At 36.7% G+C, this 13,078-nt stretch overlaps 4 protein-coding genes across 9 annotated transcripts; all 4 read left to right on the top strand.

Annotated features, from left to right (window-relative positions):
* Window positions 1-806: 806 nt before the first annotated feature.
* LOC111804427 (transcription initiation factor TFIID subunit 14b) lies at window positions 807-5,442 on the top strand. Of its 6 annotated transcripts, XR_015422752.1 has the most exons (8): window positions 807-1,117; window positions 1,373-1,461; window positions 1,549-1,770; window positions 1,858-2,045; window positions 2,121-2,242; window positions 3,896-4,411; window positions 4,621-4,687; window positions 4,840-5,442. XR_015422752.1 is itself a non-coding variant. In XM_087127823.1 (6 exons), exons 1-6 carry the CDS (start codon window positions 1,013-1,015, stop codon window positions 3,908-3,910), a joined length of 741 nt encoding a protein of 246 aa, XP_086983949.1. In that variant the 5' UTR covers window positions 807-1,012; the 3' UTR covers window positions 3,911-5,442. The 6 variants fall into 6 exon arrangements, 3 of the variants coding, with proteins under 3 accessions (XP_086983949.1, XP_023544998.1, XP_023544997.1); XR_015422751.1 differs by having other exon boundaries at window positions 4,621-5,442; XR_015422750.1 differs by having other exon boundaries at window positions 3,896-4,687.
* A 134-nt stretch (window positions 5,443-5,576) lies between these two features.
* Window positions 5,577-7,151, top strand: LOC111804365 (protein SMALL AUXIN UP-REGULATED RNA 12). The gene has a single exon (XM_023689135.2). It carries the CDS (start codon window positions 6,635-6,637, stop codon window positions 6,953-6,955), a length of 321 nt encoding a protein of 106 aa, XP_023544903.1. The 5' UTR covers window positions 5,577-6,634; the 3' UTR covers window positions 6,956-7,151.
* A 1,585-nt stretch (window positions 7,152-8,736) lies between these two features.
* LOC111804344 (large ribosomal subunit protein uL2z) lies at window positions 8,737-10,100 on the top strand. Its single transcript, XM_023689107.2, has 2 exons — window positions 8,737-9,218; window positions 9,644-10,100. Exons 1-2 carry the CDS (start codon window positions 8,779-8,781, stop codon window positions 9,978-9,980), a joined length of 777 nt encoding a protein of 258 aa, XP_023544875.1. The 5' UTR covers window positions 8,737-8,778; the 3' UTR covers window positions 9,981-10,100.
* Window positions 10,101-10,171: 71 nt separating this feature from the next.
* On the top strand, window positions 10,172-12,850 carry LOC111804343 (peptide methionine sulfoxide reductase A5). Its single transcript, XM_023689105.2, has 4 exons — window positions 10,172-10,688; window positions 11,566-11,678; window positions 11,755-11,899; window positions 12,313-12,850. Exons 1-4 carry the CDS (start codon window positions 10,326-10,328, stop codon window positions 12,508-12,510), a joined length of 819 nt encoding a protein of 272 aa, XP_023544873.2. The 5' UTR covers window positions 10,172-10,325; the 3' UTR covers window positions 12,511-12,850.
* The last annotated feature ends 228 nt before the right edge of the window (window positions 12,851-13,078 follow it).

Raw genomic sequence — 13,078 nt, 5'->3', positions numbered from 1 at the left:
TCCTTTTCAAGTTGAAGCACACGTTTAACAATTTTAAAGTTGCGAAAGCTGTGGAACCAAAACAACACTTGGCTTTCGAGAATTTGGGGATGGCTTAGCTTGCCATTGGTAGCTTTGCTGTATTTGTGGTTTTCAACTTCGATGGCCTTTTAGTATTCACTATTGAATTAGTTTATGAATTTTTGAAACTAATTGATTTGAATTAATTTAGATAACTTTGAGATATATATTTTTATTTAATTTTATAATTATTTCGATTATTTATTCAATTTATTTTTTTAAATTATATAGATGGCATAATTTTTCAAAATATATATTAAAATTAAGTTTTAAATTAACGAAAGGCATAAAAAAATAAATAAATAGATATTTTACCAGTCTCCGGAGATTAGGGCAATACATCAATAAATCTAGCTTTAAGACTCCACTTCTAGAGAGCAAGATGTCGATTGAGATGAAGTTGGAAGTCAACCTCAACTTTCTCGAGAGCTTGCCCCAATATCTAAATCAAATTGTTGAGTTGGGTTGAGTTCATTATTTAACAATAACTGATTGAATTGAAAAAAAATCATAACTCAAATAATTGGATTTGATCTAACTTATGAATCTAATATAATTTACAACCATCATTCTTTTCTTATGACTTTTAAGTACATGACATGTTTATTTAAATGTATGAAATAATAATTTAATAATTTATAAACTTTTTGGTAATAAATATTTTTTTTGAACGAGGCAGTAATTAATATTTATCTTCACCACATTTGTTGTTTTTTCTTAAAAAGAAAAAAAATAGTGATAAGTAATCCGAAATATCGAAAGAAGCTTTTGGGTAGAATCTTCTTAAACCCTAATCCCCAATCAACTCGAATTCGCGCGTTTGAGTTCCCACGAAATTATGAAATTGAATTGAAAGAAACTGTAATCTGTGTACCGCGATCAAGTTCTCACAGTCTGAAGGTCAAGGTTGTGTATCGTGGATAATTTGTCAGAGACTAAGAGGGCGAGCTCAATGTCCGCTAGAAAGCAAGGTGAAACGCCGGCCGACGAAGGTGGATCTGGTACGAAGCCACCGCGCATCAAAATCTCAAAATCCTCCGACGCAGGCGATGCCAAGGTTGTTCTGATACTTCTTTTTTCATATTTGATTTTCTGGCTGTCTTGGAAAGTAGCTATAGTAGATACTTATCAGACTTATCCTTTTAGTGTCACTGATTTCTGACATTGGTATTCGTAGTTCAAGAGTCATAAAGGATAGCGAAGTCGTTGAGTTTTATGAGGGCATAAGTTTTTTCTAAATTGTTTGTCTTCGAGAAATCTATACCACATTGCACTAGTCCCATTCATCTCAAGGAATTTTCGACTACTGCAGAATGTTAGCAAGAGGCTTAAAGACATGGAAATTTGTGTCCCAATAGTCTGTGGAACCATCGCATTTTATCTTGGCAGGAAGGCCAGCGAGTAAGTCTCCTCCCTTCAGGGGCTATCTCATTTCCTCTCCTCCTTTCAGGCATTTGGCTAACGAAATTGATTTAATTGCCCCTTTAGGTCACAGTCACATAAATGGACAGTCTATGTGCGTGGTGCTACTAATGAGGATCTCGGGGTGGTGATAAAGAAAGTTGTATTTCAGTTACATCCCAGCTTTAATAACCCAACAAGAGTGGTTGAATCGCCACCTTTTGAGTTATCAGAATGTGGTTGGGGAGAGTTTGAGATTGCCGTCACACTTTTCTTCCACAGCGACGTTTGTGATAAACAATTAGACCTGTAAGCTATTGTTGTTTTTCTTTTCTCGTGCACGTATAGTGATTTTATCTTAAAAGGCATTTTTATGAGTATTTCAAATTACTATAGATTTCACCATTTGAAGTTGTACCCTGAAGACGAATCTGGTCCACAAACAACAAAGAAACCTGTTGTGGTGGAATCTTACAACGAAATTGTGTTTCCCGATCCATCTGAAAATTTTTTCGCTCGTGTTCAGAATCATCCAGCTGTTGTTGTGCCTCGCCTTCCTGCTGGTTTCAATCTACCTAATCCTGGTAAATATCTGTAACATTGTCTTTCTTACCTTCTGTTGCAGTTTGTAAGTTAATTTAATAATTGGGTATATGCAGCACCAATTGAGAATATGGCAGAAAGGGAGAGAGGCGACACCAAGGATCATCCCCTTAGTCAATGGTTCCTGAATTTCTCAGAGGCAGACGAGCTGTTAAAACTTGCAGCTGCTCGCCAACAAGTATGATTATATTGTTTTCTTACATTCTTCGCAACTAATCATATTTTATCCTATTTACCAATCTTTCTCTTTATACCTGTTGAATATTTTAGTTTCTGAAGCAATCGTATTTCTGGCTTGCTATTATCACAACACTATGACTAGTGATATTGTCTATATATGTTTACATGCTTTTGAGAGTCTTCTTCATCTTGTTGGTGACAGTGTAATAATATGTCAAACTGTGGAGAATTGAAGTCCACTTAAAATGTGTTAGCTTCAAATTGATCATGATTAGCTTATTCTTTCTTTCATGATCGCATGAGCAGCTATCTAGTGGAAGGCTCATGATTAAGGTTGTAGATTTTTACATTAACGTTATAGTTGATCTGCTAGGTGCAAGCTCATATTGTCAAGTTGAGAAGACAACTCAGTGTGATGGATGGACTGCCTCAGTTTTCAAAACCAACCGCTGGTTATGAATTTACGTAATAAGCTGGAGGCTGATGGAGTTTATCCATGTAATTAGGTTTACCTGCCAGTTCTCATGGTTCAGGTCCATGTAAACAATGATGTATCGAGTTTTTCTTTAATATCCATGCAATTAAGGTGATATTTTTATAATTAAAGTAGCATCTGTCACTCTTAGTAATATTGTTATCTAACTTATGCTCCTGCGATACTTTGTAATCATCCATTTTTTATTTAATCCCCTCACATCTGCATTGATGAAAATGAATATGCAGGGGAAGGAAGAACTAGTGATCCGTTGCAAAATCCAACGGGCCAAGAATTAGTGGCTAAAAATATTCAACCTCAAACCTTGCCTAATTTCAGACTCCAAAAGAATTCTCCAATCCTAAAAAATTCTGCTGTTTCTCTGTTGAAATCTTCCAAACAGTAGTTAGATCTGAATGCAACTTTAGCTTTGAATTAAGACCTGGAGCCTAATTCATTAGAAGTAGCTTAGAGCTTTTCTCAAACTTTCCAGGAAAATTCAATGACCAAATATGTGGTCAACCTCCTCTTCTCCATCTTCTCCTAGAACATCATTTGGGGTGATGTGAATTTTGGGCTACGTTTCTCGAACTCTATCATCTTGTGGTTATGATCCTGTCAAAGGCTAGGGACCAAGGCTAAGAATACAATTTTAGCATTTTTGCTTTCTCTCCAAAACACAGGTTCATAAATTGTTGAGTAGGTTGATAAATTGTTTAACGGCACCACAGATCCATCTTCCACTCGCAAATCCAATCTTTTTTGTCTCGGCCCCAAGTCCTCAAGATGCTTCAGAAGAGCTCCAGAAGACTGTAATTTATGATCGATCATTGTGAACTGAAATAATATAGTTGCTTGAATCCTCAATGTATGTTATGGTGTTCTTGGTTTACCAATATAAATTTCAAAATCATGCATAGTGGTAAGTTTATTGGTATTGCTATTTTTTTTTGTAGGTGCACAAACTTGGAATGGAAGCCAGAATATTTTCATTAATAGTTCTTTCCTTTTTATATATTCTCCTTATAGCACAAGGAGAATATATAAAATTATGATGTTGCACTATTTAAGATTTTCTTTACACCGAAGACTGGAGTAGTTGCCTTGGCTTTTATTCTTAACAATCTTGTTTTTGATCTGATAAACATGGTCGTGAACTATTTATCAAATTTTCAGGTTGCCATGTGCTAAAAGGAAACTGTCTATTGTTCCTCAGAAAAAATGGCCTGCGCTGCACAGGAAATACGGAAAATGATAGCTTATCCTTCTCTCTTCCTTCATCATTTTCCTGCTGCTCGCAGATTGTGTAGACAGCTGTTTCTATGGATAATGTCTATCTATTCTTGCATTTATTGCTTCAGGCTGCATTAACATCATTACATGGAAATTAGAACAATTTTCAAACTCAATAGCTTTAAGTTGATGACATTATTGTATTGTAATCATTGAAGCTCCATTTCTTCGCCCCACAATGAATTGAAAAGCTTGCTTTTATGAAATTGGTGAATGCAGTTGGGAGCTCTACCCATCTACCCATATATCCTGAGAATTCTCAATAGGGTGCGAGTGGAAAAGAAAAGAGGTGAATTCGGCAGTCCTGCGTTGGTTGGATCGGCAGAGTGGCTGCTTATATCATAGCCGACGAGATAGCTTTTGGCCTTGGAACATAGGAAATTGAAGCCAATCAGCAGAGTAAGGCTGGATAAATGAGTGGTGCTCATTTATACCAGACAAATTATTTTGAATAGAACTCTCTAGTATCGTGAACTTGTGAGGATTGCCACATGGGTGGTCTTTTGATGTGGAGACATTTAAGGAAAACTAACGGAAAGATTATATATCCTTTCATTTCTCAACATTATTTACTATTAACATTTATAGATGTTTTATTTTACATTCAGGTAACAGGTAGGAGCGCGATGGATTTTGAATTACTTAAATGTACCAGGGGTGACTAATTTTTGGATGGTGGGTGGTCTAGCTTTGAGCTGAGCTTTCGAAGACAAATTTCTGTAGTTTAAAGATGGCTGGAGCATAATAACTGTCCTTACTCAATATGTGTCCTTTCATCTCTCGGCATTGTTTACTATTAACATTTAGATGTTTCATTTCACATTCAGGTGCAAGTAACAAACAGTCTAGGAGAGCGACGGATTTTGAATCGCTGAAATGTGGCAATACTCTACAGGGGGATTAATTTGTGGATGGTGGGTGGCCTAGCTTTGAGCTGAGATGAGCTGAGCTTTCATAGACAAACTTCTGTAATCCAAGGGGACAGACCAGTACGCAGAGACTTAAAAATGAAGAACAAAGTTTCGTCTCTATGGTCCACTACCTAAAATAAGTTACTAAAGTCAAATCCATCCCACTTCGTGCCCGAAAGTAGAACCGTATGTCCTGGACTTGGACCACTCCGTAACTGAGTTGGAAAACAATTCTCTACTTGCGTGGATTGTTCTGGTGATACACAGCCTCGGGATTTGGATTGAATATAGGTGGTCCAATCATATTCATCCTCAGTCGGGTTTCATTTTCCCCCAAAATATATAAGACAAAATCTCAAGTTTGGTCTTTCAATCTTGTGGTGGCTTGTGTAGCCTAGATATTAGGAAGTCGTGAAAATGTTTTCTGCCATAAATATTACTGGGAAACTGACATTTACGGGCTCTCATGTGGGAAACATTTTCCTCTTTCTTTTCATTTTATGGCACGTCTTTGATTAAGAGGCTCTGGCATCCCCGAAATACTTGCCTTTTGCTTCCAACTTTCTCATCAGCTGTCTATTTCTTGGATCTCTCTGTTTGAGTAAATATTTTGGTAACTCTTTTATTGTGCTAGTAGATATTGTGTGCGTTGATTTGTTACGTATCGTCATCAGTCTCGATTTTAAAACGTGTCTATTAAGGGATATTTTCACACTATCGTAAGGTATGTTTCGTTCTCTTCTCAAGTGAACCTTTGCTTGACTGCCCATGTGGTCTATCAATATAATTCAATAAATTCAATTCATATTATATTATTTACATAGAAAATGTTTGGCTTCCGGGTAATTTTTAAGTATAAGTTTGGAGTTGGTGGGTGGTGGGGATTTCTTTGTCAATACACAATGTTCTAACTCATTCCACCTGAACCTTGATGTGGCATTCAGGTTACCCAATTTGAACCAATCCATCTAATTCATCTCCCCATTTTTTTTTTTTTTTTTTTTTTTTTTTTTTTTTTTGGTTATGCTTTCTTATAATATTACTCTTGACCCTTTAATACTATTGCAAAACTATCATTCAAGATGAAGACAGAAATCCAGTTGTGCGTTCTTGCAAAAACTGCCTGGTAAGGGAGGTACAACGGAACGAGACAGGAGTTTTTCCTTTCAAGTTTGATTCTGCCCTTAAATTCATTACGTTGTTTGACTGAACTCGTTAGCTTTGCCTTTACCGTCTAGAAAATGAAAGAAAGATTTTCTTGTGGGGATGTTCGACGAAAAGTTGATATATTTAAATGTTGTTCTTTGTAGCGTAATCCAAGAGAACATTTTAGTCACGGAACGTTGTTTGGAAGGTTGTTTGAGGACATTGCTAGTACTTAGAAAAAATATTATAAGTTGGATTAGGAATAAAAATTTGATCCTTGGGAGAGGGCTCCATGTTGTGTGCCCAAAAGACGCAACTGGGCAGCGAAATGGCCCACTTGGGTTGGCATACGCAACTCTTCTAATACAGAATAGGCTTAGAAGAACTCTTGTGGTCTGCTGTTTACTCCCACATCTCACATGATTTTGTTCTCATTCTTCTTCTTATTCTTCCTCTTAAATACCTCTTTAATCTCTCCATTTTTTTTCAACTTCAAACTCAATCCCTCTCTCTTTCTCTCATCACCATCAGTCATAGACACAAACACATACTCCTACAATACAACATGGCTATCAAAAAGGGTAATCTACTTCAGCCCTCTGCCTCCATCAGACACATTCTCAAAAGATGTTCAAGCTTCGGCAAGCGAAATGGCTGCAACGACGATGGCCTCCCCGACGACGTGCCGAAAGGCCACTTCGCAGTCTACGTCGGAGAAAACCGAAGCCGACACATTGTCCCCATTTCCTGGCTGGCTCATCCACAGTTCCAGAGCCTGCTGCACAGAGCAGAGGAGGAGTTTGGTTTCAACCATGATATGGGTATCACCATACCTTGTGAAGAGGTTGTTTTTCGCTCCTTAACAGCCATGATCAAGATCACATGAGCTCAGACCAACCCATCAACAGATCAGGATTCTTTTTTTCTTTCTTTCTTTCTTTCAAGTTGCTTGAATCTTGAATGGAAAAGGAATTGGAAGGAGCTAAATTTGCCCTCCTCCTTTTGCTGAACTTCTTTTCTAATCATTTATGTTCTTCATGAATCAATCATTATTAATATACAGAAAGAAGTTGCAGGCTTCATCATCCGTTCATACTTTACTTACACTCCATAATTTGGACTTCATAACTATCTTAAACAACCCAGAACTTAGGAAGCAATGCATGAACATAATACAACATACGTAATCATCGTTCCGTTAGCTCGATACCACTAATTCTTTAATGATTGGCTCGTATCAATTTGAGAGATTATTAGGTTGAATCGATGAAATGAGAAGGAATAAGTTTTATAATCTAAACTCGTCTTAAAATCCACAAGTTTTGAGTTGGTCGGAGTTGATAACGATTTCGTTTTTAGTAATAGAATGCACATGGGAGAGGGGCTGGGGATGTCCACACATGGTGGATCATTCTACCAAACACTGCGTATTGTATACCTTCCGTGCTTTGCTTAGCCGCACAATATGACTTTTATCCTCCCTTGATTATTGGCTAATTAAGTGTGGTTTTGTCATCTTTCATTGATTAACATCATTTTAATTGGATGATTATGGGATGCTTACGTTTCAAAGAAAGGGATTATGAGCTAATTTCGGTGCTTAATTACGTTGGAGACAAAGTTCATCACATGACAAACACACTGTTCACATATAAAATTAATTAATTTTGTCTTCATCGCCCTTTATTTATTTATTATTATTTGCATATCTTACCCAATTTTTAGACAATCATTTTTTGTTTTAATTCTTAAAATTTGTTTTTTTCTTTTTAACTTAATTTTTTTAATAAATTCATTTTTATCTAATAAATTATTATTATTATTTTTTTTTAAATATGAATATGTATCTAATAAAAATTTTGAGGTCACGATGATATGAAACATATGTAAGAGATAATATGAGGCTATAAAAATTCAAAAAGAAAACACGAGAAATGAGATAAGGTAAGATAAGGTAATCACAATGAATAGTAATATTACTATTCAAAGTTCATGTTACCATTATTAGCCATATATTTATTTTTTGGCTTTTCTTGGAAAAATATTTTTTATTAATAAAAATAAAATAAGATATTGATAACTACGATAACACAATAACACAATGGATAATTGTAAGTTTAGGACAACATTCTTTGAAACCAAGTCTTCGATTCATTGTGGCAGTAGTTCGGAGACCATACATCTGTAGTAGGAAAATTTGGTTGATGTAGGCCACACCCTAATGAAAGGAAGACTCAATATTAGCACGTGGGTTCGATTTTAGGACCTTATATACTAATATTAAGATTCTTTTAGAATCTTTTGATGATTGATCCGACAATAATTTAATGGATAAGATATTAATTATTATTTTTAGAGGTTAATATTATTGAATTAAAATTAGAAAAAAATCTAAGGAAAATGAAATATTTTAATATTAATACTTTGTTGGAAATTTTCGGAGAATAAATTATATAAAGGTATTCTAAAAATAATTATTATAAAGTTTAAATTATAAAAGAATTAACTTGTCCGGATTTATTTGCTTCCTTCCAGTTATTGGGCCGATAGTCTCGAAAGGCCCATAAAAGTTGGGCCTCGTCTACGTGGCGGATTGCAGAGTGGGACATTGAGTTTCAGTTTGATGTGATATAAATTCGTCTCAACCCTATATTCTTTCTAATATCGGTGCGGAAGTGTGCTAAAACTCTCCAATCTCACGGAGTCGCCATGGGAAGGGTCATTCGTGCTCAGCGTAAGGGAGCGGGGTCCGTCTTCAGGTCCCATACACATCATCGGAAGGGCCCAGCCAGGTTCCGAAGTCTCGATTTCGGGGAACGAAATGGTTATTTGAAAGGAGTCGTCACTGAGATCGTTCACGACCCAGGCCGTGGAGCGCCGCTTGCTCGAGTTTCCTTCCGCCATCCTTTCAGATACAAGAAACAGAATGAACTGTTTGTTGCAGCGGAAGGTATGTACACTGGCCAATTTGTTTACTGCGGGAAGAAGGCAAATCTTGTGGTCGGAAATGTCCTGCCGATAAGATCGATCCCTGAAGGTGCTGTTGTCTGCAACGTTGAACACCATGTCGGTGACCGTGGTGTTTTTGCCAGGTGCTCGGGAGATTACGCAATTGTTATCAGTCACAATCCTGATAACGACACTTCCAGGTTTGGCGATGATTTTTATTGAGTCTGTCTAATTCGTTTGATCTCATATAGAAACCTAATTTGTTTTACCGTTTTTCTTTGTTGTTTTGCGTTAGTATTATATCATTTTTTGCTCCAATATAGCTAACAATTCTAGTGATTACTTAGTTTCTAGGCTTGGAATTTGAAAATGCTGGTTGAACGACTGCCCTAGGCTTGGAATTTGAGAATCAAAGACAATGATTCATTTCTGTTGCTAAATTGAATTGATATTTGTTGCTAAATTGCTTGTTTCATCTTTTTCGTTCAGATTCCTTTAGTGATTGGTAATGACAGATACATTCCTCAGATTTCTGGCATTTGATTCTAGCTTGTATTGATTCATTCAACATTTTTCCCCATTTGCACTTGAAGAACTATGTTCATCTCTTGATTATTACCATCAGGATCAAGCTTCCATCTGGATCAAAGAAAATAGTTCCAAGTGGGTGCCGAGCCATGGTCGGGCAGGTTGCAGGTGGAGGTAGGACTGAGAAGCCCCTTCTTAAGGCTGGTAGTGCATACCACAAATTCAGAGTGAAGAGGAACAGCTGGCCTAAGGTTCGTGGTGTTGCGATGAACCCGGTTGAGCATCCTCACGGAGGAGGTAACCACCAACACATTGGACATGCCAGCACAGTCAGGCGGGATGCACCGCCTGGTCAGAAGGTCGGTCTCATTGCTGCAAGAAGAACTGGTAGACTCAGAGGACAAGCTGCAGCCACTGCCGCTAAATCTGATTAGGGAACCAACTTCGACATTACTATAAATTAGGTTGTCAATTCGTTTTTAGGCCATTTCATTTTTCTTCCCTCCATCGGAAGAATTATTTATTTATTTATTTATTTATTTATTTATTTAAAAGCTGTGAACGGTTTATTATTTACTTTTTAAAAATGCCTCCTCGGTAATCTAATAAATGTTTTATTTGAAATATTTAAAGTAAAAAAAAAAGTTAATTTTATACTAAAATATATTTGAAATATTTAAAGTAACTTAAAAATGGGCCTGGTCTTTTGATTGGGCCTGGGCTTTGATATTCTAGCGGGCTGCGGGCCATAGGGCCCATGCTGCTCAATTTTCGAGCCCATGAATGCTAAAATGAAGATTCAAGTGCTCGAACTGCTCTGCCCGCATGTGTTGCAGACAGTAATGGCGCTTTTGCAGACCACAATTTGCCTTCGCATTTTCACAATCGTCTTCTTCCTCGTCTTTCTCCTGTCTGGGAAATCTTGTTGTATCAGAACCCCGAATCGGATTGCGGACTCTAACAAGATTCCGTCAAGCCATCACTCCTTGAAAACGGCAGTCTTCGCTTTGGGATGTTTCTGGAGATCGGAAGCCGTCTTTGGTTGCTTGGATGGAGTTGTCCGGACCACCGTCGGCTATGCCGGAGGTACTAAACTGAATCCTGAGTATCGTAGCTTGGGGGATCATGCCGAGTCTGTCCGGGTTCGGGTTCTTACCTTCTGTTCTCCTTTACATTTCTTCTTTTTCTGATTTCTTCATCTTCATTTTACTTTGTGAATTTTCTGTATTCTACATTTCGGATAATGTTTGTGCCATCATTACTTCGGTAGATCCCGTCTATAGGTTTGGTTATATTGTATATTTACCTTTTCAATCTCGTTTTGCTTCGTTGATCGGATTTGTATTTTGTTTTCTTGAAATTCTCCTTATGCGATGCAGGAATGAGGTTTAAATTGCCCGACATTTGGTTTCATATCACATTTTGAGGGGAGCTTATATCGAATTTGTTTGTCACAGATCTCTGATGTGCAAATGGATTAAATAAATCCTGTTTTCTTTCTTGTCGACGATTTGTCAATGCTCTTCTTTTCTGGAATAGGAATTGTTCATAACTTCAAAATAAACTGTCTATTTATGCACCTACAACCCACCTTTCAGTCAAGATATTCTTCACTTACATGCATTGAAATTGTTAAAGTGAGGCTGTATGTTCTGTATAATTTTGAAATCAACTGTGACTTCACTTAATCCTAGATAGGTTGACGTGTCTTTTCTATGATCGGTGCTTGACCTTCATATATCGTAATCCTAGATAGGTTGACGTGTCTTTTCTATGATCGGTGCTTGACCTTTATATATCGTTGATGCATCATTTGGAGAGGCCTCGCCCTAGCTCTGTGTTCTATGTAATCTCATACACAATGACGAAAGAATCTTCTTTCAAGATACAAATTTCGAATCATATATTGATATATGATTATTGAGATTCATAAAAAAAAAATAAATGTTGGTTTCATTACATTACATGTGTGTTTCAATGGGACTGATTATTTATCACATGCTTTGTAATTCATTTCAGGTCGAATATGATCCCAAGCTTACTAGTTTCAGGCAACTCTTAGAGGTTTTTTGGTCCAGTCATGATTCTAGGCAAGTGTTTGGACAGGGTCCTGATGTGGGCAACCAGTATAGGTACATTCTAAATTCTAGCTCATGGTTTAAACAGAATTAACCTTTGATAATGGTATTATTTACTCTTTTGTATCAGATCTATCATTTTTACTAATGACACTGAAGAATCTAGACTGGCCGCTGTCAGCAAAGAAAAAGAGCAACTGAAGTCGAGAGGAAGCGCTGTAACTACACAAATTCAGGAACTTGGAGCATTTTATCCTGCTGAGGCTGAACATCAGGTTAATATCATTGATTAACATGATTATTTGAAGCAATTATCTGGCGAAATTTCATGTTTTATGATTTCCTGCTTCTTGACATACAACTCACCTAGAAATGTTGCAGTTCAGATAGATTGAGATGTCTTTGGTCTTTTCCTACTTTGTTAATTGCTACCCACATCCCCATTTTTCCTATTTGAAGCTCAAGTAAGCTTAGGATGTCGTGGCCTTTGCGTTACTTTATGAACTGCTACTCCGAGCTCCACTTTCCCGTTTGAAGATGAAGTGCATCATAGCTTCGGAATGGATGGCCCATCTTCTGAGAACTGATTTTTTATTTTTCGAAATTTTGCTCCAGACCTTTGTAGCTAAAAAATTGAATCGTTGACATTACATGTCAAATCTCACTCACACTACATATTTTCTCGCAGAAGTTTGAGCTGAAGAGGAATCCCTTTTTTCTTCAATTAATGGGCAACTTGCCAGAAGAGGAGCTTGAGATGTCCACTTTGGCAGCAAATATGAACGGGTACGCCGCAGACCTCTGTCCTCCGAAGACTCAGAAGCAAATTGATGTCAAGATCAACGACATAATAAAAAAAGGATGGCCCATTCTGAGAGAAAAATAGGTTCATCTTCGTGCAAAGCTCTAGCTTGGATAGCATTGCATCAGTTTGTTTTCTTGTTACGGCTGGTGGATCATTCTTAGGTTGCTGAAGCCTACATTATTTGGATCATTGATTGAATTCCCTCCCTCAGCTAGCTTCAATTTTATGTATCTACAAATTTCATTCTTTCTTTCAAATCCATTATTTAGATTGAATACCCATTACCAATTGGGATTCTTCCATTCTTTAAACCCTTCGCTTCCCCCATCTCGTGTCAAGGAACTGAGCTGTATTTATATCACATTTTTAAAATACGTTGATTCAGAACAGAGCGAATGAGTGATAGCCTTGACTTGTGATTTGACCTTTTTTCCTGATTTCTTTGAAAACAATTACATAAGGTTAATTTGGTCTTTAATATTTTATATAACTCAAAATTTGGTTATTAAGTTCTTAATAAATACTTTCATAAAAAGATTGGAAAATTTTATTAAAAAAAAGTTTTGTTTTATTAAATTAATAACATATTATATTAGAAATAAATGAATTTTACTTGATAAATGGGTTAAGTTTTATGTGTTTAAGTAGT

Source organism: Cucurbita pepo, chromosome 10, assembly GCF_057944985.1.
Source record: "Cucurbita pepo subsp. pepo isolate OVF chromosome 10, ASM5794498v1, whole genome shotgun sequence".
Classification (NCBI taxonomy): Eukaryota; Viridiplantae; Streptophyta; class Magnoliopsida; order Cucurbitales; family Cucurbitaceae; genus Cucurbita; species Cucurbita pepo.
The sequence above is the reverse complement of the archived record's forward strand: the minus strand, read 5'-3'. Positions and strand labels throughout refer to the sequence as shown.

What these genes read in the sequence shown, in the direction of transcription:
- LOC111804427 (XM_023689229.2), top strand. Translation starts at nt 1,013, where the DNA reads ATGTCCGCTAGAAAGCAAGGTGAAACGCCGGCCGACGAAGGTGGATCT. An exon ending in TTTCAATCTACCTAATCCTG is followed by an intron (nt 2,046 to 2,120) that starts GTAAATATCTGT and finishes GGGTATATGCAG; the next exon opens with CACCAATTGAGAATATGGCA. An exon ending in TTGCAGCTGCTCGCCAACAA is followed by an intron (nt 2,243 to 2,617) that starts GTATGATTATAT and finishes TTGATCTGCTAG; the next exon opens with GTGCAAGCTCATATTGTCAA.
- LOC111804343 (XM_023689105.2), top strand. Translation starts at nt 10,326, where the DNA reads ATGAATGCTAAAATGAAGATTCAAGTGCTCGAACTGCTCTGCCCGCAT. An exon ending in GATGTGGGCAACCAGTATAG is followed by an intron (nt 11,679 to 11,754) that starts GTACATTCTAAA and finishes CTTTTGTATCAG; the next exon opens with ATCTATCATTTTTACTAATG. An exon ending in CTGCTGAGGCTGAACATCAG is followed by an intron (nt 11,900 to 12,312) that starts GTTAATATCATT and finishes ATTTTCTCGCAG; the next exon opens with AAGTTTGAGCTGAAGAGGAA.
- LOC111804365 (XM_023689135.2), top strand. Translation starts at nt 6,635, where the DNA reads ATGGCTATCAAAAAGGGTAATCTACTTCAGCCCTCTGCCTCCATCAGA.
- LOC111804344 (XM_023689107.2), top strand. Translation starts at nt 8,779, where the DNA reads ATGGGAAGGGTCATTCGTGCTCAGCGTAAGGGAGCGGGGTCCGTCTTC. An exon ending in CCTGATAACGACACTTCCAG is followed by an intron (nt 9,219 to 9,643) that starts GTTTGGCGATGA and finishes TATTACCATCAG; the next exon opens with GATCAAGCTTCCATCTGGAT.